The 24,742-nt window shown below is 39.2% G+C and overlaps 1 protein-coding gene across 8 annotated transcripts in view; it reads left to right on the top strand.

The window, feature by feature from the left end:
• The window catches only part of GRID1 (glutamate ionotropic receptor delta type subunit 1), a 522,559-nt gene that overhangs the window by 475,024 nt on the left and 22,793 nt on the right, over window positions 1-24,742 (top strand). For all 8 annotated transcript variants that reach the window (XM_426488.7, XM_015288029.4, XM_025151671.3 and 5 more), the window contains 3 exons: window positions 12,068-12,263; window positions 22,989-23,155; window positions 24,485-24,725. In XM_426488.7, coding sequence (XP_426488.2) covers window positions 12,068-12,263; window positions 22,989-23,155; window positions 24,485-24,725 — 604 coding nt within the window. The remainder of the gene's footprint in view (window positions 1-12,067; window positions 12,264-22,988; window positions 23,156-24,484; window positions 24,726-24,742) is intronic.

The following is a 24,742-nucleotide window of genomic DNA, read 5'->3' as shown; positions in this document are numbered from 1 at the left end:
ATACAGACAACCTGCACAGCAGTACCACAATCCTACTGTACTTCTTTTCTTGCCAGTGCCTTGCTCAACATGCCTTTGTGGCATCTGCTTTTCAGCATTGAGTGTTACTGTTCACAAATCACCCTAACTGGCAACTTTGCTGCCTGTGCTGATGGTTGTAAGGTTGCAGCTTCAGTTTTGGTGAGCTTAATGCAGTATCATCTATTTCATGCTGTGCTGATGAAATCAGTCATATACTAAGAAATAAAACTTTGTTTGGGCTAATTGGGGTACAGGCGTGTATCTTTTTTACCAGCTCTGTTGTGGACTCAAAAACTTCAAACAAGGGATGAAGCAAACAACCATGCCGTAACATTTTAAATCATAGAAGCTGGATTTGTTAGTTTTGTAAAGGGGATTTTTTGAGTTTCTGATTTTTTTTTTTTATTTTTTTTTTTCCATGCATGTAAGTGTTGCAGTCTATTGAGTTACGGTCATACTGCTCATTTATAGTGAAATTTAGATAAAGTGTTGCCTCTGGCCATAAGGTGGAAAACTGTAAACTTACCATTTAAATTCCTGATATTTTAAAAACCAACCAACCAAACAAAAAGAACCTGCAACAAAACACACATTTAATTGATGCAGGTTATGGCTTTTGAGGGGAAAAGTACTGGGCATTCTTATTTTCCTTTGAAGTTAAGATGTTAGTCTTTATCAGCATGAGTGCTTCCCTGCTAATTCTTAGTATTATTTTTTATTATTATGTTGTGAAAGATTTTCTAGAAGGAAGGAAGGGCTTTTTTGGAAATAATGCTGTGTTGCTAAGAAAAGGATTGCATATGTTCTTTCCACTTCCTAGGCTTTACTAAGCCGTGTCCTCTTCTTCTGCATGTGTGCCCCCAAACGTTGTGATAGGAGTGTTTCCTGTGTCATCCTCCTGATAAGGGAGAAAATGGCATTGCCTTAGAAAAGTTGTTTTAATGCAGTTGCCAAAATTCCATTAAAAGAAACATAATCACATGCAATGAAGTTGTTTGCCTTCTGAACCATTAAAACCAGCCTAGGAGAATAAGCCACTGATTTAACTCAATTGATTTAGGAATAGTCATATTTATCTAAAAAAGAATAGAAAACCATTGGTCAGAATGGGGTGGATGTTAACTACTCTGTTTCTTTTATGTGGCAGTAATTCAGTTTGCAAGCTAATATGTCAAGGAATTAAATTAGGCTACCTAATAAACTAATGAATTTCAATATGGAGCACAGCTAGTTTGCTTTGATGCAATGCTGTCATTGTATCTAGTATGGGATATGGTATTCAGATGAGACGGGTTTGGGGTGAGGAAAGGCAGGAGGAACAGGAAGGTCTGCCTTTCTCTTTACTTCATTGTACATCAGGATGAGGGGGAGAAGTACACCTCAAACGGAGCACTTGCCTTTTGGGTCCTCTAAGAAACAAGCGAGTGGGCTTCTAGACTTGAAAATATGCCTCTGTAATGCATGCACTTCAGACATCAGTAATAATTGCTGGATGCTATATGTGCTTTTGGTATTAATGAAGAGCCCTATGTTTTGATTTCCCAAGACTACCCATGTTCTGGCAATCAAGATGCCTCTTCAGAGCCTTTCTGTTTTCTTCTTTCTGTCAACATCGACAGCTTTTGCTGCATTCCCTGTGGTTAAGGGAACAGTGTGAAGCTGTTTCCCAGCATCACTTTGTACCTCCGAGAGATCTGAGCAGTGTGACTCCATCCAGTCACTCCACCGCAGCTGTAAGGCTTCTGGCACTGGTACAGGCAGCAGCCTGGAGCTCTCTCTACAGAAACCCTTGTCCTGCAGAGTGAAACAGCCCCTGATAAATCAAAAATTAATAAATAGCTGAGCAGGACTTTACACTACATTGGGATTTCCTGGTTTTTAGTGGACCTACTCATAGTATAATGATATTCTAACAGTCACGGTATGAAGTACCATTCATCCTGAGTAGGAGCTTTGCAAGCCAGCACCAAGATGCCAAGCTTTCCCATTCCACACTTTGTTTAATTAAAAAGATACTCTTTATCATCTGAGCACAAAGCAGAATGGCAGTGGTATCAGTACCTGTAACACCAGTGGTGAAGGAAGAAAGCAATTTCTTCCCTCTCAGTCTTAATCGTTAATCTTAATTAGGATTTTTAGTTTCCAAATGTGAGTGATGGAAGACATCAGCATAGCAAACAGTTTAAAGCGCATCTGCATAAATAATAGAGGTAGTTTGTTATTTTCATTATAGGTAGAAGCGTATGTCAGTTGCCAGATGTGTTTGATTCAGACAATATGATTTTCATGCCAACTTTATGATATGTTTGATTTAGGAGAAGTGACTAAAACCTGCTGTTGGGACTGAGTTGCTGTTAAACACCAGCTGCAGCTTTTATTTTAATTAATATTGTGAGGAGTAGAATACCTTGCTTTAATTAACATGTTAACCATTCAAGGTACTTGGAGAAAGGTCACAGTGGCAAATTGGTTTAAAATTAGGATAAGAAAACATTCAAAGGTAGTCCAAGTGATGTATTTATTTCTTTAAAATATGCTACAACCTCTTTAGGTGTTTTTAACTCTTCTTTTTCCTGCATTGCATGCATTTTAATTTTCTCCTCGCTGTTAAGTAGGTTATGAGGTGTGGGTAAAGGACACAGGCTACCCTAGATTTTTTAGCAGGACTGATTATTACAGATTTGCAGAATGAATAGCTCGTAGCTGCCCTGAGTCGTCTTCCAGGCTTTGAACTGGATCTCTGAATGTCTTACAGATGTGCTGTTGTGCCAGCGTTGCGATCTTGAAAATCAGCCCAGTGATTCAGTGGTTTAAATGTACATCTAGGCACACAGATGGAAGCTCCAGCTTTTGAAAATGTGGGCCTGCACCTTCAGGAGGCTCTGACATGATCACTCTGGACATCTCGCTGTCTGACTACTTCTTTCAATCATTAACTTGCAGATTTTTTTGCCAAACTTTGATGGGTAATATCTCAAACATATTCATTAATTAGACATATGGAAAAATAGCATAGTGAAAAGAAATCCTGTAAATACCTCTATAAATATAAAGGAAAGGCTTCCCTTTTTGTTCACTCTCTCAGTCAGGCAGCAAATAAACTCACACAGGATCATGAGAGAAACTGCCTTCAGAGGTCACGAACTGTTGTGCAGCAGTAGATTCAGATGTAAATCCTTGGAAATTAGGTTTGATCATTATTGCTGTTTAAGAAACCTATTTGTGATGCTGTTGTCTGAATGTTTAAAAAACCATTTTCAAACAAAGCAATCATAACTTATGCTGTAGGGGACATCACACCTTCTTCCCCATATGACAGTGATGCCAGAAAGTATAGCACATGCAGAAAGAAGATTTATTGCACACAGTAAACCAAGAAAGTTCCCAAGTTAATGGAATAATCAGCAATCTGTGACAGGATAGATAAGAGGAAGGTTGGAGGTATAATTAGAAATGTTGGACTTGTGATTGAGATGTTTTGCTAATTTTGTGCCGTTTAACAGATTTCTCTGTGTGCAGTGCTTGCACAGAGCCAGTGTCAGCTCTGAGCAAAATAACTGCTATGATCCAGTGGCAAGTCAAGTCATACTTGTGCAGATCACTGCAGATGACTGGAGCTACTGAGGTGGTCCTGCAGGCATTGTTTAGAAATAGCACTGAGGAGGAAAAAGCAGATCTAACTCTGTTTACAGGAGAACCTGCTTTACTGATTATGATGATGAGGTTGATTTTTGGATCCAAGGTTGAGTCTCACAGACAGAAGAATAATAAAGTTGTTTGTTTTTTTTAATGGGTACGCATCCTGAATGAACCACTGAAACATGTTAACAAGTTCCGTGAGCAATGGGACACAGACTAGATATATGGATTTTTGTCTTACATTTCCTATGCTTCTTTGACTTTGGCAAAAATGCTTTTTATTCTGAATTAGTGAATTGTTCTGAGAGCAGTAAAGCAAAATGAGGTTTTGCATGATGGTGTAGAACATTTCTGCTGCATATCAGTCTCTTAGAAACTGAGCAAAGCCTATAAATGCTTTGCCTATGCAGCATTTATAGGTAATAATTAATTACTATTAAAATCATAAATGTGGCAACGTATCATTTAATAATAGCTTTACTGTGGCTTTACATTTCATCAATGGTTATACATGCTGTTTGTTCCATTCTTTTAGGAATTAATCATGCAGTAGCTGTTCAGGAACAGAATCCCAGAGAAAGCATTCGTGTGTTCACTGAAGTCATTTCTATGTTGTTATTTGAGAAGAGTTTAGTTTTCTTATTGAGTAGAAATATTTAGTTTATTCTTCTATTTAGTAAATTAAGGCTTTTTTTTTTTCCTTAGCTTGTTGCTGCCATTATCCTTCATCCAGGCCCATCTCCCTACCTTTCCCCCCTTCCCAAGGTGTGGATCCATGGGTCCCTTCAGCCCCATGTCACAGAACATAGGCCAAACCAGGCTGAACTGTGATGAAGATGTTTCAAGGAAATGAAATAGTTGTAGAGGCTTGACATATTCTGTGCTTCTAGTACATTCTGTGTGTATTATTTGGCTCTTTTGCTTTGCCTTTCTCTGCTCTTTTTTTCTCTCTTATTCTAATAGCTGTTGAGCATGTGCTTTGGTGTGCATAAACAGTTTTACTGATTTCAACGGTGCTGGTCTAGCTATTGTACTATGTACTCTAATAGAGACATTTCTTCAGGGCAGATAGAGACACAGTGCCAGTCCCACATTAGAAGGAGGAATGAACAGTTGCCAATAGAAATGGCATGGGAACACACATCAACTCCTTTTCCTGTGGTGGAAATGAAGCTGGCTTTAGTTTCCTTCTCCCATTAAATCCATAACTGGATGTTATATTTTGCTTTTAGTTTTACACAGGACAGTTGATGGGGCTTATAGGTGCTACCACATTGGCAGCAATGCCCGTTATCATCAAGAAAACAGCTGCCATGATAAGCAGCTGCTGAAGTGCCATTACCTGCTGAGGGGTTCAATCGCTATTTGTTTTCATGGTAGTAAAAGTATGCAGTTGACATGGCAACGTGTTTTGTGACACATGCCAATTGATTGGTTTTTCCACTGGAGGAAAGTCCCCGCTTCTTTGGAATCAGGTGTAGCAGCTGTTCCTGCTCCACTGGTGATGACAAACACACATATATAGGCACAAATGCCCGCATTGTTTGTCTCTTTTAGTGATCAGGAGATTTTTATTCCTGGTGTGAAGGGTTTCAACTCCATTTATTCAATGTAGTTCAATCTTCCAGTGCTTATAACTTCTCTTGTGGAAGCTCCCATGAGGCTTTTGCTATTAAGGCTTTAGTTGTTTAGAATAAAGTGGATGGTATTTTTCACGGACACCTTATGAAATGAGCTTTATGTGAACTATAGAATGATATATCTGCCAGTGAAAGACTTGCAAAGTGTCTATTAAGCATTCAATGCTACTGCTGATTTTTGCTGGATTACCTCTCAGTAAATATTTTGCTTAATGTAGTTGCTGAAGAAACCTGATGCTGAGCATGTCACTGCACTGAGGCAGAGTTAAGGGTGGTTAAAGTGACTTGATTTGCAGTGAAATGAAGCTATACAAGATTTGGTCATGTCACAGTAGAGAAGTTGTCAATTCAATGAATGATTTAAGAGCTCAGTTTGATTGTTTGTAATTTTGAAGAAAGTAAAAGAGATGCATAAATTAAAACCATGGATCGAATTCTTCTGTAGTCTAAGGTTATTAGATGTGGAGCTAAACCAGCTTTCCTTTAAATATTCTCTGTACTAAGACTATGGCCATCCTAGCAATACTTTGAGCAGTCTTATTGGCCTCACTTAGTGGCCTCACTGTCTTTAAATTCATGTACCTCACATCCATTTTATCAGATACCAATAATATTCCAGTACGTACTGGCAACAAATGTTGTAAGTTAATGCAAATGTGTGGCTTTTATTGGAGGTGGGGTGGATATTTAATTTTCAGGCTTGCAAGTGCTTAAGGTAGGTTAATTTTAATGTTTTCCCATTATTCAGCTAATATACTGCTCTTTTCAGTATTGGTTGCATGAGTGTTTAGGGAGAGTAACTGCTATTTTTTAATTAATACTTAACTGGGCTTCTTTTATAACTTGGATCAAGTAAGACATTGAAACTTTTCACATAAGCCTCTGAGTCACTGAGACTATCATCACCTACTGGCAATTTATATATATGACAGATGACTTTTTTTCCTGAACTGAAGTGAAACTTCAGCTTGGGGCTAAAACTCCCTAGGGAGTGTTTTTATGTGAGAGTTTGAACTCAGGTTCAAATGTCTTAAGACATTCTCTACCCACTCATAAATCTTACTTAAACTAAAGATCCAAGTTTGGCTATCTGTGAATAATGGACTAGGGCTCAAGTCCTTTGCCTTGCTGCTCAACAAATTGATATAAAAAGTAAAGAGAACTCAGTTTCTGAACTGAGGGATCTTCTGCTCATACATGTTTAAAACTATTCTCAATAAATTATCTGTGCCAGTACACTATAACCCATGACTTCAATTCAGTTTAATGTCCAAAGGTTTTCCAGAGTTTTGCAGACTGCTCTCACCTGCCAGTCTTCTTACATCAAATAACAGCTGTTTTCTCACTGGAGACATGTAAGATGAGAAGCTTATACTGCAAAGCTTGCCTGGCTTCCAAATCTCTCTCATCTCTCAGTGGAAGGGCTGAAGTGATCATCAGCAACAAAGAACATTTTCTCATTTGTTCTCATTGTCTTTGCAAATATATCCATGCATGGTCTAGTGCTGAGCAATTCAGTGTCTCAAAATGTGAACACTTTTCCCTGTGTTCTCAGAAGATTCTCAAGCCTTTTCTCTCCATTTGTGATAGTTAGTGAAATAAATCTCTTCAGATAGGATTACCTATGCTAGGTTTCAACTCATAGGTAGTTCTTGTGCTTACTCTGGTGGTGCAAGGTTGTCAAATCAATTCAGCTTCTTTTATCTTTATTTCATTGTGTAGTGTGTTTACTGTTTTTCCCAGTGTGTAAAACACGTATTTCCCTCCAATACATGTTCATAGAATCATAGAATGGCCTGGGTTGAAAAGGACCTCAGTGATCATCTAGTTTCAACCTTCTGCCATGGGCAGGGTCGCCAACCTCTAGACCAGGCTGCCCAGAGCCACATCCAGCCTGGAATGTTGTCGAGAAAACCCTTATAGTTAGGAATGGCAATTGTATTTAATTCTGTACGTATCATCAATTCCTAGGCTTTGGGAAAAAAAAAAAAAAGAAAGAAATAAAAGAAAGTAATTTCAAGGTATTTAAAAAGTACAACTTTAGAACTTGTAATATATGTTTTTATCTGTATTTCCAAGGCTCTCCATTTTGGTAAAGCAGCTTAAAACTCTCATCTTCTCCAGGTTCCTTCATCTTAATGGCAGCCGTCACCTGGAATATTATGCTGCATTGAGCAATAATGTTAGGGTGCTGGCATTCCTAGGTAAAATAAGAACATAGCTTTCCCAGGCAAATGTGGAAAAGCATGCTATGTCTGTATGATTTAGGGATTAATATTAATTAAGAAAATCTATTTATTTACTTGGGAAGAATTATTTGTATTGTATTGTTTTTCCAAACATATGCAGTGATACAAAGGGAGAAGCTATTCTGTAATGTACTCACAACACCGAAGGACAAGAGCAGAGTGCTGATCATCACTTTTATGTCTAATCTTAACCTATATTATTTCTAATAGTTTATGTGCAGATGAGCAAACAGGAGCTAGGCATGAAAAATACTGCATCATTTTTTTAAGATAATGCTGTGGATTCAGAAACTGCTAAAATGCCAACTTTCCTTAAGTAATAGCAAACTGGAAAATAAACCCAGGTACAGTATCAAAATATTGGCAGTGGTGAGTGCTAATGAGAAACTACCTCTAAATCAAGGAGCTGCCACTATTGCCATTATGGTCTCTCTAAGGCTGAAGTCAAGATGAACACTACGTTTTTACAGTGGTATAGAAGAATTCATGACATTACTAGGTAATTATCTTGTTAACAGGCATAGAATTTATGCATAGGATTCCAGATGTGCAACATTCTCCTAATTTCTACTAACTAACCTAAAGAATAATTAGAAAGGTGAAAAACTCAGTAAGTAAATATTTTTTGCCTTTAAAAAAATATGAAAAAATGAAACAGATATTTTTTAAAAATATTTTGAAATGAAAGTTTGCTTATCTTTTTGGGGGTTCTGGTTGCTGTTATTTTGTTTTTGTTAGTTAATATCTTGGGGTTATTTACTTTGATCGTGACTGATGTTCACGAGAGGCAGTTTTGGATGGACAGCTGAGGCTGCAGTTTTACAAGTTGAGTTAATTGGTCAGCAGTTACTTCAGAGCACCTGGTGACTGGTTTAGTCTGTCCCTTAGATAAGATTTGTTCATACTGTTCATCCAGAAAGTCTTATCTTTATAGCAGCTCGAGAGTCAAATAAACCCATGCTGGCAGAACCTTTTTTGGCTACATATCTACAGCTCCATGAGTCTCTTACAAGTAGGAAAGCATCTCCAAAGAGTATAACTTAACCAGTATTTTTGTTGTGGCAATTATTTCTAGTGGTCTAATTACAAATGCCAGTACAACTATCGCCTAAATGTTTATTCCACAGCATATGGTTTATGTCAATATGTTTCTAAAAAATGAAACAAACAGTTTTCAGTTGACTCCACTTGAAGTAATTACTACTCCACTGGAAATTTGGTATCAATTGTCCTATTTATCTAGCAGATATTACTACACTGGTTAAATATTTCAGCTGGTAACGCTGTTCTGTTTAGATGGACCACAGATACATTTACTTAAATCAATTGGTTTACATGTACTTGCCAATTACAGTAATCACACAGTGGATGTATTTATCTACAAATTGAAGGTCAGCTCCTATAAGCGTAAGTGAGGAACATTGGCTTTTTCTGCTTTACTAGCTTTATCTTTAATCACACTTACAGAGAGTCCTTAATGGGTTGTGAGATCCAATAATTGAGGTGGTAAGGTTAATGGAGCGTCTTGTTATGCTGCACATTTTTGTTGCAAATAATTTTATATATTAAATGCATGAAATCTTTACCATGGGAAAGTGAGCCAAGAATCTGAGTAGCGAACAAAGGTGGGTTCAGCTAATGGCTATTCAGCAAAATGAAGAAGTCTAGGAATGAAGAGCAGCTGCCTTTAGAGAATGACCCAATGCTAATATATAAACAGTATGTGAAATGCGACTGAGAGTTTTTGTCTAGCAATGGGACATCTGAGAGAATTAAAATAAATCTGCACCTGTGATTATCTTAATTCATCCTATAAGACAGGAGATACTAATCCAAATTCAGTGCAGAAATGTAGTGCTGAGAATTTTTTTATACCGAATAGGAACTGCTGTCCAGACCACTCCCCATCAAGATAGTTTCTGAGATAGTTTTGGCTAAGCCATGCGTTTGGTAAAGACATAAAGTTATTTTCTTTCTCAGGCATTCACCATCTGCCTGAATTTATGCTGCAGGAGCCTCTCGCAAGCTTGGTTACCTGCTAGGATCCTGACTGTGTCCTTTGGTGACCTTCTGCCTCGCTCAGAAGATGTTTCCAGTAGTGATACAGAGAATCTCCTGTGTCCAGAGCAGTTGGTGTTATGGATCAAATAGGGCACTGCAGGAAAGATGCATTGAAAATCCTCAGGACATGCAATATTCTTTATTATCTCTTGTAGGAAAATTCTGCCAGCTAAAGGGATTATACTTGTCCTCCGTGCAACACCAAAGCAAAGGCTGAGGTTCCCTCCCTACCACCTGCTCTGATTACCTGCTTATTGGGCCAGCAAAGCGCTTGATTTACACCCAGAATTTGCTCACCACAATGCTTAGAGAATTAAAGAAAAGTGCTTTTTGAAAAGCAAGATGTACTGTGCTTTTGTACAGTACTGATTGTCAATAAAGTGTAATCTAGCTAAAACAAAAGTAGTGATTGTCAATAAAGTGTAATTTAGCTAAAACAAACGTAGTGATTGTCAATGAAGTATAATTTAGCTAAAACAAGAGGCAGATTTCTGTCAAAGTTCCCGTAGTTGCAGAGGCAGTGGAAGGGACCCACGTTATGAAACATTATGAAAGCTACAGTTTGCTCTTTTTGAATGCTCACATTTTCAATGATAACGACAGCATGAACAGTAGACGTTTGTGAAGTTGCTATCAGCTGAAAGTCACGTTAAAGTACATTAGCTAAAAATGCTGCTCCTAACGTGCTTCTACCTTATATGTGCTTCTACAGACACTGAAATCGAGGCAGCAGACTGTTAGAAGGGTTGCCACAGAAACCCTCCGTGTGTATTCAGCCCCTTTCTTAGTCATTTGTACATACAATAGAGTGAAACGTGTCTTTTAACAGTCAGATCATCCATCCCTGGGATGTGAGCAATTTCATGTGATATGATGAAGCTTATTCTAAAAAATAAAGAAGGAACTAAATGTAGCATGTAATCATTTAGATCAAAATTGGAGGAAAAATGGTCCTGTTCAATGGAATGTACCAGAAACATTTAGGAGATCAGAATATAACTTTCAGGACTGTTAAACAGAGAGAGAGGACTGATACAAATTCTCTCATTTTTTATTAGAATGTTTAATATCCGGCAACTTCCAGACTGTTCATTTCTGTTTTACTGAAGTGGTGTATATGGAGCAAGGGAAGTAACTTATTTGGGGTTTGATGCAACTCCTGGAGTCAGCCCAAACCCACAAGTTTGCAAAGTGTATAGAGAAGAACTGCTCACAGTCTTACTGAAAGCTGCTTAGCAGCTTAAAATGATAAAAAAGTCCTTAACACAATTTAAGAACTTAAACCACTTAAAATGTTAGAAGCAGCTTGTGAGTTGGAAGGGTGTTTGTAAGGGTAGAAGAGGTATCCCTGCTGAGCTGCGGCTTTGGGGATGAGCTGGCAGCCTCACACGGTGCCTCCAGGTAAAGGGGCTCTTTGGGAACCAAACTCAGAAGGCCTGAAGGTGATGTGATGGGGAGGATGGAGGAGTGGATGGGAGGCTTTAGTTTGACCTCAACCAAAGTTAATTGGTAGTTCATGTCAGAAGTGACTGAAAAAAAATCTTATTATATGAGGTTATACAATTATGAGATATAAATATGTAAATATCTATCATAATTTGAGATGCAGTTTATCCTGTGCTGCCTCTCTGCACCTGCACAGAAAAGTGAGATGTGAGGACAAAGGAAGGGGACACACGTTGGTGGCTGAAGGTGAAAAACATATGATTCTGCTTCAAAGGTTTTGAAACTTGGCCTGGTTCTCAGTAACATAGGCAGTGATTTACACCTTTCTGCGCTGAAAAGGCTGTAAAACAGGAGTGAATTACATTCAGTACAATTTGAAAATAAATGATGCATTCACAGTCACTCAAGTTGAGGCCCATTTACACTTCCAGAGTGGTATGATGAGTAAATGAAAGTTAGGCCTGTGTGTGAATGAAAAATGTCTGTTTTACCAGAGGCTGTGAAGAGAGGGAAAGAGAGAGGGGGACATGGTGGAAATTGGAACCAAGGCTTTTATTTGTTTGCTTTAAAAAGTCCTATTGATTTGGAGTCAGGTGGAGTATTGGTATAACTTCCAACTAATTCCACTGAGTTCTGTGAGGTGGTGCCGAGGTGGTTGACAGTTTATATTTACAACCTTAGCTTTTCCTGCACTGGAGTATGTCTGTATTGGACTCCCTTTTTGTGCAAACTTGGGATCATAACATTTAACGTGGATATTATCTATCTAGAAAGTCCTTATTAAGGTGGGGGAAAAGAAAAAAAAAAGCTCAGGTATAACTGAGTTCGCATGATCTTAATTGAATTCAATTACTCTTTGGTTTTTCTTTATGATGAAGGCAAGAGATAATCAAGTATTGCCTGGTATTGATAAATGTTTTCTGACTAAAGACAGGAATAAATCATTTAATTAGTTAAATTTCAGTAACGTTCTAATGTAACACCAATATCTCAATATTGCTTGAATTTCAGAACATTTCAGGATCTGTCTAAACAAATGGATATATCTTATGGCACAGTCAGAGACTCAGCAGTGTATGAATACTTTAAAGCAAAAGGAACAAACCCTCTGGAGCAGGATAACACATTTGCTGAACTGTGGAGGACAATAAGTAAGAATAATGGGGCAGATAATTGTGTATCAAACCCTTCTGAAGGCATCAGGAAGGTAAGACTGGATTACAGTGTTTATTTGATTTTTGTGCTGTATCAAATTAGTTTGCATGGAGTTAATATTGTTAAGTCACATGAATGCAATTACACTGCAACTTTAAACAAAAACATGCTTACATTAAGTTCCTTTCAGCAACTCTGCCAGATAAGAGGCATCTTGTGAGGTCGTGATTTTTAATTAATTTAGCTTTAGCTCTGCCAAAATCTCCAGTATTTAAATCCTTCTTTGGAGCTGGCTGTAAAACTTCTAGGTTTCTTGGGAGCTTTGACAATACCCATCTTCAATGACATTTTTTATTACTCTATCACATGTCAGAATGCTTCCACCTAATTTCTATTTCTCTCAGTTTTTTTGATGACACTGAGCACTGTTGTAGGAATCAAGGTATATATAGTAGCTTGAGATTCTACATCCTTGTGCTGAGTTCTGTTATAAACAGCCCTGGTTAAGTTCAGGCCCACACTTACTCACTCTTAGTCTGCTGCTCTTCTCCTCTGCTTTCCGTCTTGTAGCTTAGCTAAAGCAGATAATAAATAACTGCAAACTGCATGTGTCCTGAAGTATATTATGGCAGAAGCCGTGCGGAAGTAGCTGGTGAAATTTTAATGTGCTTTTCCTTTAAAGAAAAGTGTCCCCTTTATTTTTCAATTGATTTTTTTTTTCCACAATGCAAGAAAACAGCTATTGTTAAAGTTGTGATTGTTAAATCAGGATTATTCTGTTGTCAATGAAACAGTGATTTGGAATAAATTTATTACAAGTTCCTTATGCTTTTATAAATGAGAAATAAGAAAATGTTTGAGGCTTGGGTTCTTTTCTCTTTGAATATCTGAAACTTCTTGTAAACCATCAGAGAGGAAACATCCAAAAAATACTGTTTTTTACAATACCATAAACATAACATGGCTGAACACATTAACACAAGCCATCAATCAAATGAATCAAAGTCTTTTGATATAAGATTCCCTATTGTTTGTGTGACTTCTGGATAAAATCCTTATTTTCTGGGAGATATTCTTTTGACTTTTCCATTACAGGAGTATTCTGTCACTAGTTTTGGTTCCCCCTGCATTTTCTCCCACTTCCCAGCTGAGCACGTGGCTCAATTAAACTCTTTTCCTCTGTAGAACGTAGAGCCCTGGCTATACAAAAGTCTGCAGTGGTTTGGTTTTCTTTTTTTTTTATTTTTTCATCTTTATGAAAATGAAGCCTCTATTTCAACACTTTCTAAGCATTTAAAGAAGACAGAAGTAGTGCCATTATGTACTTATCTACATAGCATAACATTAAAAACAATATACAAGTAAAACAGTTTACCATAGAAAAAAGCACAAAAATTTACCCTTTTTGTTGTTTGTTTGTTTTGTTACCATTCTTATATCAGCGGTAAAGCTGTAAATACTCTCTTTCTGTAAGCCTATTGCATGCTGCCATTTGTTATAGCTAGATTTGCCTAAGCCTTAAATGTAACTGTGGACTGGCAGGCTGTTTGGACTAGCAACTACGTTGTCTTTATGGAGCTGGCAGCTCTGTCTCTTGTAAGTAATGTTAAATTTTTCATACTGAGTTTGATTTTAATATTGTAGGGTGATTTTTATGTAACTCGATCAGCTCATTCCATTAACGTCAACAATAACTGAATTTACCTCAGCTCCCAAAGCTGACCAAGGCTGCTATTTAATTAGACACGTAAATTGAGCTCAGTATTTAATAACATTGTCAACTAAACATTTGTGTTTATCGTTTAAATGTCGTTCTTGCTAACTCACTGAGCTCTTTGAACAAACAGACAAGCTGGCCATATCAAATACTTTGGCTAGAAATTCTGTTTTCCTAAAGAAGAAATGGTGTCAGCCAAGGAAATCAGACTTTACATCTGTAAACACATGCTGCTGCATGAAAGGGATGTAAATGTACCTTAGAAATGTTTTATACAAAAGGAAAGTCTAAATTCCTCTAGCATTTGAAGCTACCTGACAGATTTTCTGAATGAGGACTTGCCTGATACAATGGATTAAAAAAAACCTCCTTCTCCTCTCCTCTCGCTTTCCATTTTCTTCAGACAGAATCATAGTTCAATTGCAGTTGAGTAAGACAAAAAATAAAAGCCTGTTCAGTGCAAAACAGGAGAATACTGCTTATCCATGCAATAGGCAGGTATTTCCAGTGTTTGTCTCAATTCCATTTTCCTCTCTCAATTTCCCAGACATGTTTCTACTCCCTTTGACTGACTAAAACCAAACAGATAATAATGGGAGGATGTCCTGAATGCCACAAAAGCTTTTGGTTGCCATGGAAGAGGTCACTTTCAGACATAGCATGGCTGTGTAGCCACAGTGACCATCTCCCATTGTACATTGCACAGCTTTTGCAACACAAGTACGGCCACAGAGACAGCAGTAATGTGCTGCAAAGTCACGTAAGTGACAGAAAAACATTTCAGAACTGTGGGGGCAAGTTGCTTTTGTTGTACTGCCATGGCAATTGAAAGTGGTCATTGCAGAATTCATAACATTCAGAACACTCGTAAATGTCCCTGCACAGAGTAAGAAGTCGCCAGACAAATCACAAGTCGACACAAACTGCTACTTTGCCACTTGAGTTTTCTGGTACTACAGAAGAGGACTAATTCTGTTGTATGGAGAGTTTCTTTTTTTGGGTCAAGCTGCAGCCAGAATGTCCCAGAAGTGTGCCATGCATAGCTCTTGCCATGTTATCTCCGATTGACATTGACAGGGGAGTTGCATATGTCCCTAATCTATTTGCAAATATGAATAAGGTGTTTATGTAATACTTAATGGCAATAATTTCTTCAAGGTAATTATTAGTTATCACAACATACCTAATAACTTGAAGCATTTCTCAATGTGAGCAGCCATTCTTGCCTTGAAAGAACAAAGTGATATGAGCCCTGTGTACTCCCATGTATGTCACTATATATATGTGTGTGTATATATATATATGTGTGTGTATATATGCACATAGATATATATATGTACATATATATAAATATATACATGAGAGAATGAAATTGCTACTGTGGCTTTTTAAAAGACTTCCTTTAGTGGAGACAGTTTGTTCTCCTGTCTGGTCAATTTGGTGCCAAAATTGTTCTGAATTGGTTTTATTGGTTCTTTTCTTCCTGTATGTTGCTTTTGATGAAATGATCAAAACACAGTATAGTACAAAATGTGAATGTAGCATCGATTCATGCAGTAGCACAGTACGAGTGCATTCCTTCCTCTTTTGCTTCCTTCAAAACATTTCTCTCCTTTAATGAACAATAAACATCGAATGAGATCTTTTCTTGTTGAACAGACACTTCCCTTCATTTTTATTTTGAGATTTCAAGTAATTTAAGAGTTCCATGGAGAGGATTTTTTTGAAATACTTTTTCCTGTGATTTATTGTCCACACCGAATTTTGCATTGTGAATTATTATGGCTCACCTGTATATTTTCATGGATCCTCATAAATTTCTTCATTTCTTGACCATCATCAGCCTTTGGAGTAGAAGCAAATGCTTCCTTAAAGCTCAAATGTATTACATCCTCTAGTAGCTTGTAATGATATTAATTTTAAGTAATTTCAACAGGATTAAGTTACAAGTTTTTTCTTTATTAAAACTGTGCAGCTTCTCCTAGAGCACTTTTGAAATAGAAAATAAATGTTATCCAAGCATGTTTTTGAACTATTCTTCTAATATCAATGTGAAGGTCACTCTTTGATATTTCTGTGTTACCAGCTATATAATGGGATCATCTACAGTGACGCTGCATTTTGGCAATAGATTAATGAATGACGAATGTAGCCTTATTGCACTTTTTTTTTCCAGTCTGGTAGCTTCTTCATAAGTTGCAGATGAATCACAGACCTATCAGTGATAAAGCTGAAGTTCAACTTTTTTCCAAGGTGTCTTCATCACCAACATCTTACCAGGTGTTCTTTGAAAATACATAACTTTACCAATAGTAAAACAGGACCCTTTGAAATATATTCTTCCATCTCCCTCTATGTTGAAGAGTAACATAATGAGATTGGTTACTGCTTTTCAGAAGTATTACTGTTATCTTTATGGTCCCTCTTATTATACCAAGGAAACAATCTTCCTTGGTCTTTTCATTTTTGCATGAAAACTTTTAAGTTAAATTTTTATGTTAAAGAGTGCTTTGAGGTTACTGAACTTATGACTGGGGAAAATAAGGTTGAATCCTTATGGGTTAAGATCAGGGGAAGAGCCAACAAGGCAGACATCCTGGTGGGCATCTGTTATAGACCGCCAAACCAGGATGAAGAGACAGATGAGTTGTTCTATGAGCAGCTGACAGAAGCTGCGTGATCGCCGGCCTTTGTCCTCATGGGGGACTTCAACTTCCCCGACATATGCTGGGAATACAATTTAGCACAGCAGAAGCAGTCTAGGAGGTTTCTGGAATGTATGGAGGACAACTTCTGTGATGCAGATGATAAGAGAACCTATGAGAGGAGCTGCCCCGTTAGACCTGCTGTTCACAAACAGAGAAGGTCTGGTGGGAGATGTAGAGGTTGGGGGCTGTCTTGGGCAGAGTGACCACGACATGGTAGAGTTCTTGATTCTTGGTGAAGTCAGGAGGGGGAACAGCAAAACTGCTACCTTGGACTTCCAGAGGGCAGACTTTGAATTGTTCAGGAGACTTAGTAGGGAGAGTCCCCTGGGGTTCAGTCTTAGAGAGTAAAGGGGTACAAGATGGCTGGTTGCTCTTCAAGAAGGAAGTCTTAAAGGCGCAGGAGCAGGCTGTACCCCTGAGCCGCAAAATGAGCCGGCACAGAAGAAGACTGGCGTGGATGAATAGGGAACTATTCTTGAGGCTCCAGGAGAAAAAGAGAATCTACCTCCTGTGGAAGAAGGGACGGGCAACCCGGAAAGAATACAAAGAAGTTGTTAAGATGTGCAGGGAGAAAATCAGAAAGGCAAAAGCCCAGCTTGAACTCAACCTGGCTGCTGGGGTAAAAGGGAACAAGAAACTCTTTTACAAGTTTATCAACAGTAAGAGGAGGACCAGGGAGAATCTCCATTCTCTACTGGATGAGGCTGGGAATGTGACCACTGAGGATAAGGAAAAGGCAGACATTCTGAATGCCTTCTTTACATCTGTCTTTAAAAGTCAGACCAGTTATCCTCAGGTTTCTCCACTCTCTGACCTGACAGCCTTGGTTGGGGAGCAGACTAAACCTCCCACAATTCAGGAGGAAACAGTCAGAGACCTGCTACTCCAACTGGACTGCCACAAGTCCGTGTGACTGGATGAGATTCACCCGAGAGTGCTGAGGGAACTGGCGGAGATGATAGCCGAGCCGCTTTCCATCATCTATCAGTGCTCCTTGTTGACGGGTGAGGTCCCAGAAGACTGGAGGCTTGCCAACGTGACTCCCATCTACAAGAAGGGCTGCAGGGAGGATCCAGGGAACTCCAGGCCTGTTAGCCTGACCTCGGTGCCGGGGAAGATTATGGAGCAGATTGTCTTGAGGGAGACCACGTGGCATGTGTGGGACAACCAGGGGATCAGGCCTAGCATGAAGGGCAGGTCCTGCTTGACCAACCGGATCTCCTTCTATGATCTAGTGACCCGTCTGGTGGATGAGGGAAAGGCTGTTGATGTAGTCTACCTAGACCTCAGCAAAGCCTTTGACACTGTCTCCCACAGTATTCTCCTGCAGAAGCTGGCAGTCCGTGGCTTGGACAGACACTCTTGGCTGGGTAAGGACCTGGCTGGAGGGCCGAGCCCAGAGAATGGTGGTGAATGAAGTTAAATCCAGCTGGCGCCCAGTCACGAGTGGTGTTCCCCAGGGGTCGGTGCTGGGGCCTGTCCTGTTTAATATCTTTATTGATGACCTGGATGAGGGCATTGAGTGCACCCTCAGTAAGTTTGCAGATGACACCAAGCTGGCTGGAAGTGTTGATCTGCCTGAGGTTAGCGAGGCCCTACAGAGGGATCTGGATAGGCTGGATAGCTGGCCCAAAGCCAATGGGATGGGATTCAACAAGACCAAATGCCGGGTCCTGCACTTTGGCCACAATAACCCCAGGCAACGCAACAGGCTTGGGGCAGAGTGGCTGGAAGACTGTGTAGAGGAAATGGACCTGGGGGTGTTGATTGACGCTAGACTGAACACGAGCCAGCAGTGTGCCCAGGTGGCCAAGAAGGCCAATGGCATCCTGGCTTGTATCAGAAATAGTGTTGCCAGCAGGAACAGGGAAGTAATTGCCCCCCTGTACTCAGCACTGGTGAGACTGCACCTCGAGTACTGTGTCCAGTTTTGGGCCCCTCACTGTAAGAAAGACATCGAGGCCCTGGAGCGTATCCAGAGGAGGGCAACAAAGCTGGTGAGGGGTCTGGAGCACAGGCCTTATGAAGAGCGGCTGAAGGAGCTGGGATTGTTCAGTCTGGAGAAGAGGAGGCTCAGGGGAGACCTTATTGCTCTCTGTAACTACCTGAAGGGAGGTTGCAGTGAGCTGGGGGTCTGCCTCTTCTCTCGTGTGACTAGTGATAGGACTAGAGGGAATGGCTTCAAGCTGCGCCAGGGAAGGTTCAGGCTGGACGTTAGGAAGTACTACTTCTCTGAAAGGGTGGTCAGGCACTGTAATGGGCTGCCCAGGGAGGTGGTGGAGTCACCAACCATGGTGGTGTTCAAAGAGTGTTTGGATGTTGTGTTGAGGGACATGGTTTAGTGAGAACCATTGGTGATGGGCAAATGGTTGGACTGGATGATCCTGTGGGTCTTTTCCAACCTTAGCGATTCTATGATTCTGTGATTCTGTGATGATTGCCAAGAGGAAATTTTTAATGCAGGTTTCTTTTTTCTTCTGAAATCTGTTTTCCTAAATCTCTTTCAGTGAAGATAAATCTGATATCTTTGGTGTTAACCACTGCAGAAGTTCAGCCTGGGTGGAATAGATGACCACTTTGGCTGAATTTCTGTTGAAGAGGTTTTTGAAACTTTTAACTGAGTTATTTTTGTTTTGTTCTGCATGCTGAGAGTTACAAAAAGGCCATAGCAAAGGAGCAAACTATGAAAGCCAATTAAAAGCCTAAACTGTTGTTTACTATTCTGTGTTTCATTTCAATCATTATTTATTCAAGATATTTTACCTATTCTCAGTTGGTATTTACCACATTCCCTTTTACTATCTCTTTATCTATATTTTCTTTGCAGTGGTGTCTGATCCCTAGAAAACTTGGGACCCGAAAATGTATAGTTCAAGCTCTAAATGGCTAAGCTGTGAATGCAAAAGCATGAGGATATGGAGCTTTAATGTACTGCAATCATGATGCAGTTGCCTGGGTAGATATATCTGCCTAAGGTGTCATTAAAAAAGCCTACATATGTTTCCTGCTTATACATCGCATGGGCCAGTGCCCAGTGTCACCTGTAGTTCAGCCTGTCTGCCTTCACCTAACAGTCACAACAGTATTACAGGAAAGCATGCCATAAAGCATGCCAAATTTAGATTGGAACTAACTGTTTAGTCATAAGGAAGCTTTCTATGCTAATAGTATGAGATCTCTACTCTTCAGAGAAGAAAAGTCTGCAAGAGGAAGAGATTTTGGAAGAGAAGAATCTTCCCTGAGGAAAAAGGAATCTTTGGGGAGTCATGTTTTGACAGTTAGAGAGGGGAAACAGTTCCACGTTCAGTATTTCTGGAAGTTAAGAAATAACACATAATTAAGATTTTGAAACTCAGGTGTCTGTTTATGTTGAAATGTACAGGCTATCAGAAAAATACTGCTCAACCGATATGATGCCACTGGGTAGAATTGTTTGTTATAAAAATACTGAATTGATACAGAGAGACTCAGTAAACTCTTCATTGATCACTTGTATTCATGGGATATAACTTAGGACAGCAATGTTGCAAGTGCAAGAGAAGTAGACCTTGTCATAAGATCTGCTGTCTAACCTTGAAAGTCAGTGTACAGAGCTTTTCTACATAAAATGAAGTGCAGAAAACTGGAGGTTGAACGGTAGAATCAATAATGTGATTTTCTCTAGACATTGCCTTATAATTGAAATCGAATATTTGAGGAAGACTGTGTTCCTCAAGTATTACTAAGAAAAAGATGAGGAATGTAGGACATGTTGTCGATGTTCTTCTTTTGTAAACTGCTAATTTGAAAAGATGATTTATGGAACAATTCTGAAACAACTAAAAGATGCAGCTATTAAAAAAGAAAGGAACAAACAAACAGAAACCAACGAGAAATCAAAGACATTTTAGCACTGTGACGTAGGTGAAATCTTTTCTGGGTCTTCTTTCTGTATGTACATCAGGCAAGCTTTTGTTCTCTAGTAACAACAGATTTTGAACAAATTCTGTACAGGGTAAAAAACTGCTGTTGTCTTTGGTCCCATAACTGTGTGACTTTTAATGCTGAAGCACTTGCACACAGTTTTCTATCATAGATAGCAAGAGCCTGTGTACTATTTACCATAGGGCAAAACCTGAAACGTGCAGCCAGGAGCACTAGTGAGAGAAATGCCCGGTGCCCCTGAGCAGGTAGGAGGCCTATCAGCACTGTCACGGGTATGGAAACATCAAATGAGAATTGTTAAAGTCCGTGAGAGGAAGAGCAGAGGGCAAGATGCAGAGGCTTGCTGCTAACAACAGTTTTTTCTAGGTACACGACCATTCAGAAAGTACCTTTGAAAAACACACTTTAAGCTGCTAAGAGTGCATGTTGCTGAATGTAAGCTAAATACCATGAGGAATTTAGCTTATATTATCCCTTATCTTGCCATCCTTCATTTTTTTTATGCATCTTTGTGCTGATAGATTTGAAGCCTTTTCTAGCTGTCACATATAGTAAACAGTGATTTATTTGTTGCTTCCTCCTTTCCATCACCAGTACTAGTCAGGAGGACTGCAATACAGATGCGGAAGTCATGCAGTGCCATTTAAGTGAGAGAGATTCTTTGTGACCAAACTAGTCATGTTAGTTAAACCAATATATGAGTTTAACAGTAGGATCTTGTGGCTCCTACTTGTATCCTGTAATCCCTATGCTGCGTTTTAGTTTTAAATGATTGTTTTGAGCTAGAGTAGCTGCCTGAAGAAACATGCGTTAATTACTGTTACTCTGAAGTGACCCAGAGGTAGCAGGAGAGAAAGAGGAGCTTGGCTGGCCAACCCCCACAGTGCTGGTATACACTTGAAAAAGATATTTTCAAAGTGGTCAGTACAGGATCATTTGAATCTGACCAGAAACGAAGGCTGTAATGTATTGTTACTCTGGTGTAGTTCAGAAGAAAAAGAATTTGGGGCAGAATGTAAAAGAGAAAAGGAGGTGAATTGTGGCAAGTAATTTACAGAAAATCCAAAAGCTTACTTTTCAGTTCTGTTTCCCTAGATTCTATCCGTTACAAGATAATTCACCCATCTGATTTATTATCATGTTTAAGCAACTGTCAAGGACTTCAGAAAGCTATGATTTATACTAAACCATGGTAAAATTAACTAAGTTGCTCAACTGAGGAAATTAATTTAGTGAGCCTTATAGGCTTACAGGTCAATTCTTTAACTGAGATTACACAAAATGGAAAATATATGGAATAATGTCAGCACTGCAGCCATTGGCAAGGAAAGTTTAATGATTCAGTTTCCAGACGTCAGCTTCCTATCTTGCTTTGTTTTGACCTAAAGAAATCAGCCAAAGGTGGGCCTTCCTTGTTTGTTTTGTTTTTGTTTCTTAAAAATAGAAAAAAAAAAGTCTTGGAAATCTGCAGTCATGATTATTCATTTATTTGCATTAGCTGTTCCCATCCATCTGTTCTTCTTTTGTGCTCTGTATATTCACTAGAGACTAAAAATCTTAAATACTTAAATTTATTGGGAAACCCATGATTACTTTAAACAAACAAAATGATCACTTTTTTCCTTACTGAATTCCTATCCAGACATTTTTCTTACATCTTATGTTAAGTAAGGTGATTCACATTCATCATATGCACTGCATGCAGACATTGGTTAGAATCCCAATTAAGGCTGACATTTAAAGGACATCTGCATGAACATGTGCTAAAATAGAACAATATTTGCCCCAAAACCGAGCTGACAAGAGATGCTGGTGATTCTTCTTTTTAATAAAGAAAAAAAAAAATAAAGAGGGAATTCTTTTTAAGCTTTGAACATGATTTTTTTGTTACAGAACTAACATAGCTCTTGGAGGGCACTCCTTTCACTTACACATTTACTTGAGAGTATCTGTAAAGTTTCCATTTTGGTGACTGCGATGATTAGGAAACACCACTTAGTGCTCATCCTGTACCTGTCTAGTTACATGAATGTATGGAGCTGGTTCCACTCCTTCTAATCCATGTCTCCTACAAAACATACATCAAATTTCATCAGTTAAGGCAATGGCTTTGATTTATAATTAATTACCTGTTATGTAAGCCTTGCCTAAACTTACAGTAGGCTATGTCATCCTATGCTTTCTCTCTCTATTAAAAATGGAAGACATTTTAGAGAGGTTTGAAGTAGATGATGTACTGCTGGGAAAAGCATAGATGAGGTAATGTGGGGAGGGAAGACTGTTAAAAATGTATTAAGGTGCTGGAGGTCTACAGATGCGACCTGGTGAAATACCAGCATCGGGCTTTTTATTTTTGCTTTTTTTTTTTTCCTCCTATCTAAAAATGTAGTTTAGTTTAGATTTTGTTGTGTTCGTGTTGCATTTCCAGGCAAAGAAAGGAAATTATGCATTCCTGTGGGATGTGACAGTGGTGGAATATGCTGCGCTGACAGATGATGAATGCTCTGTGACAGTCATTGGTAACAGCATCAGCAGCAAAGGATACGGGATTGCACTGCAGCACGGAAGCCCCTACAGAGATCTTTTCTCCCAGAGGTAAACCAAAACAAAGTTCATTTTATAGGATTCTTCTCTGCAACCAGCATGGCATCCCACTGATGGTTCACTTCAATTTTGACAATGGCAATTTGCTGAATAAATTTAATTCTCTCCCTACAGTAACAGCAGAAAGGTTATGAGTTCAGGCTTCAACAAAGCTGCTACTTCTGCTCTGTGTACTTCTGTTTAGGGAGGAGGAACTGGAGATGGTGTGTGGCTTCACATCTCTCAGCAGCACCGGCTCTGGCAGAATAAGGACCAGAGTCCCCACAGCTCTGTATGAGCTAGTGGGGAGATCAAAGAGAGATTTCTGATTTATACATTTTTCAGGCTATGAAACAGTGCGTTCCTCCATACAGCAAGCAAGTAATAATGTCCCAGCTTATCCTTTAGGTGGAGAGACATGCTGAATCTCACAATAGTGCAGGAAAACAAGAATTGTTGATTATTGCATGGCATTACTACAGTATCTGTGGCCATTTGGTGGTCTATGACCTATGAGTGTCTTTTTCATGTCAGCGTGTACACTGAATGGAAGATGTGCAGTTGGGCAGGCATGTGTGGCCCTAGCAGAAGGTGAGTTGGTGCACTACTCCAGACAGGAAGCTGGAGCAGGATTTCCCCATCTCACTTGTTCTTTATAAGAGGGAGTAAAGCTCCAGCTGCATAACCAAATAGAAGGCTGCCTCAAGAGAAAGGGTTGTTAGTAAACAGCAAAAATAGTTATCAAACCAAATCCAAAATGAATCATTCTTGGAAAGAAAGGGCACTTCACAAGAGGCAAAACAATGATTAATCAGCAAGTGTTAAGAAAGTAATTCAAGCATGAAGTAACAGCATTGAAGTAAAATCCTTTGGAATAAACTGCATTTGCTGAACTAAATGTGTTGGACGCTGCTTAAGCACATTTGTATGAAGTGGTGCACAGATAGTAGCATGTTTAGTCTCCCACGATTTTGAAATAATTGTGGGAGAGCAGCAGTGAAATAGGCTGCATATTTCACTAGTGGGACCAGCTGCTGCAGCTGAATGTAGCCAGACCAGCCATGACTAACTGTGGAATATGGTGATTTCCCTTGGGGATGCTTCTTCCCTTGCAGTGAAATTTCTGACAGTCATCTTTCCTCTAAAGTTACTCACTGCCTGCTGTTGTGAGCAGAATGATACCCTGTATAGCAGTTTCAGATTAATGCAGCATGGGGATGGGGGGTGGCAAGATGGATTTTCGAATTGTGAGGTAGTTCATGTCAGAGGAAAAGTCTGCAAAAAATGTGGAAAAAGATGTACCTGAGTGTAATACTTGTGTATGTTTTTACATTTCTGCAGGATCTTAGAGTTGCAAGAAAGTGGAGATTTGGATGTTCTTAAACAAAAATGGTGGCCACGGATGGGACGTTGTGACCTGAATAGCCACACAAATGCACAGACAGATGGGAAGGCTCTCAAGCTGCACAGTTTTGCAGGCGTTTTCTGCATTTTAGCAATAGGCCTTCTTCTTGCCTGCTTGGTGGCAGCATTGGAGTTGTGGTGGAACAGCAACCGTTGTCATCAAGAAACACCGAAAGAGGTCCATAACTTTTATTC

Source organism: Gallus gallus, chromosome 6 (genome assembly GCF_016699485.2).
Source record: "Gallus gallus isolate bGalGal1 chromosome 6, bGalGal1.mat.broiler.GRCg7b, whole genome shotgun sequence".
NCBI lineage: Eukaryota > Metazoa > Chordata > Aves > Galliformes > Phasianidae > Gallus > Gallus gallus.
This window is presented reverse-complemented; position numbering and strand designations above follow the sequence as displayed.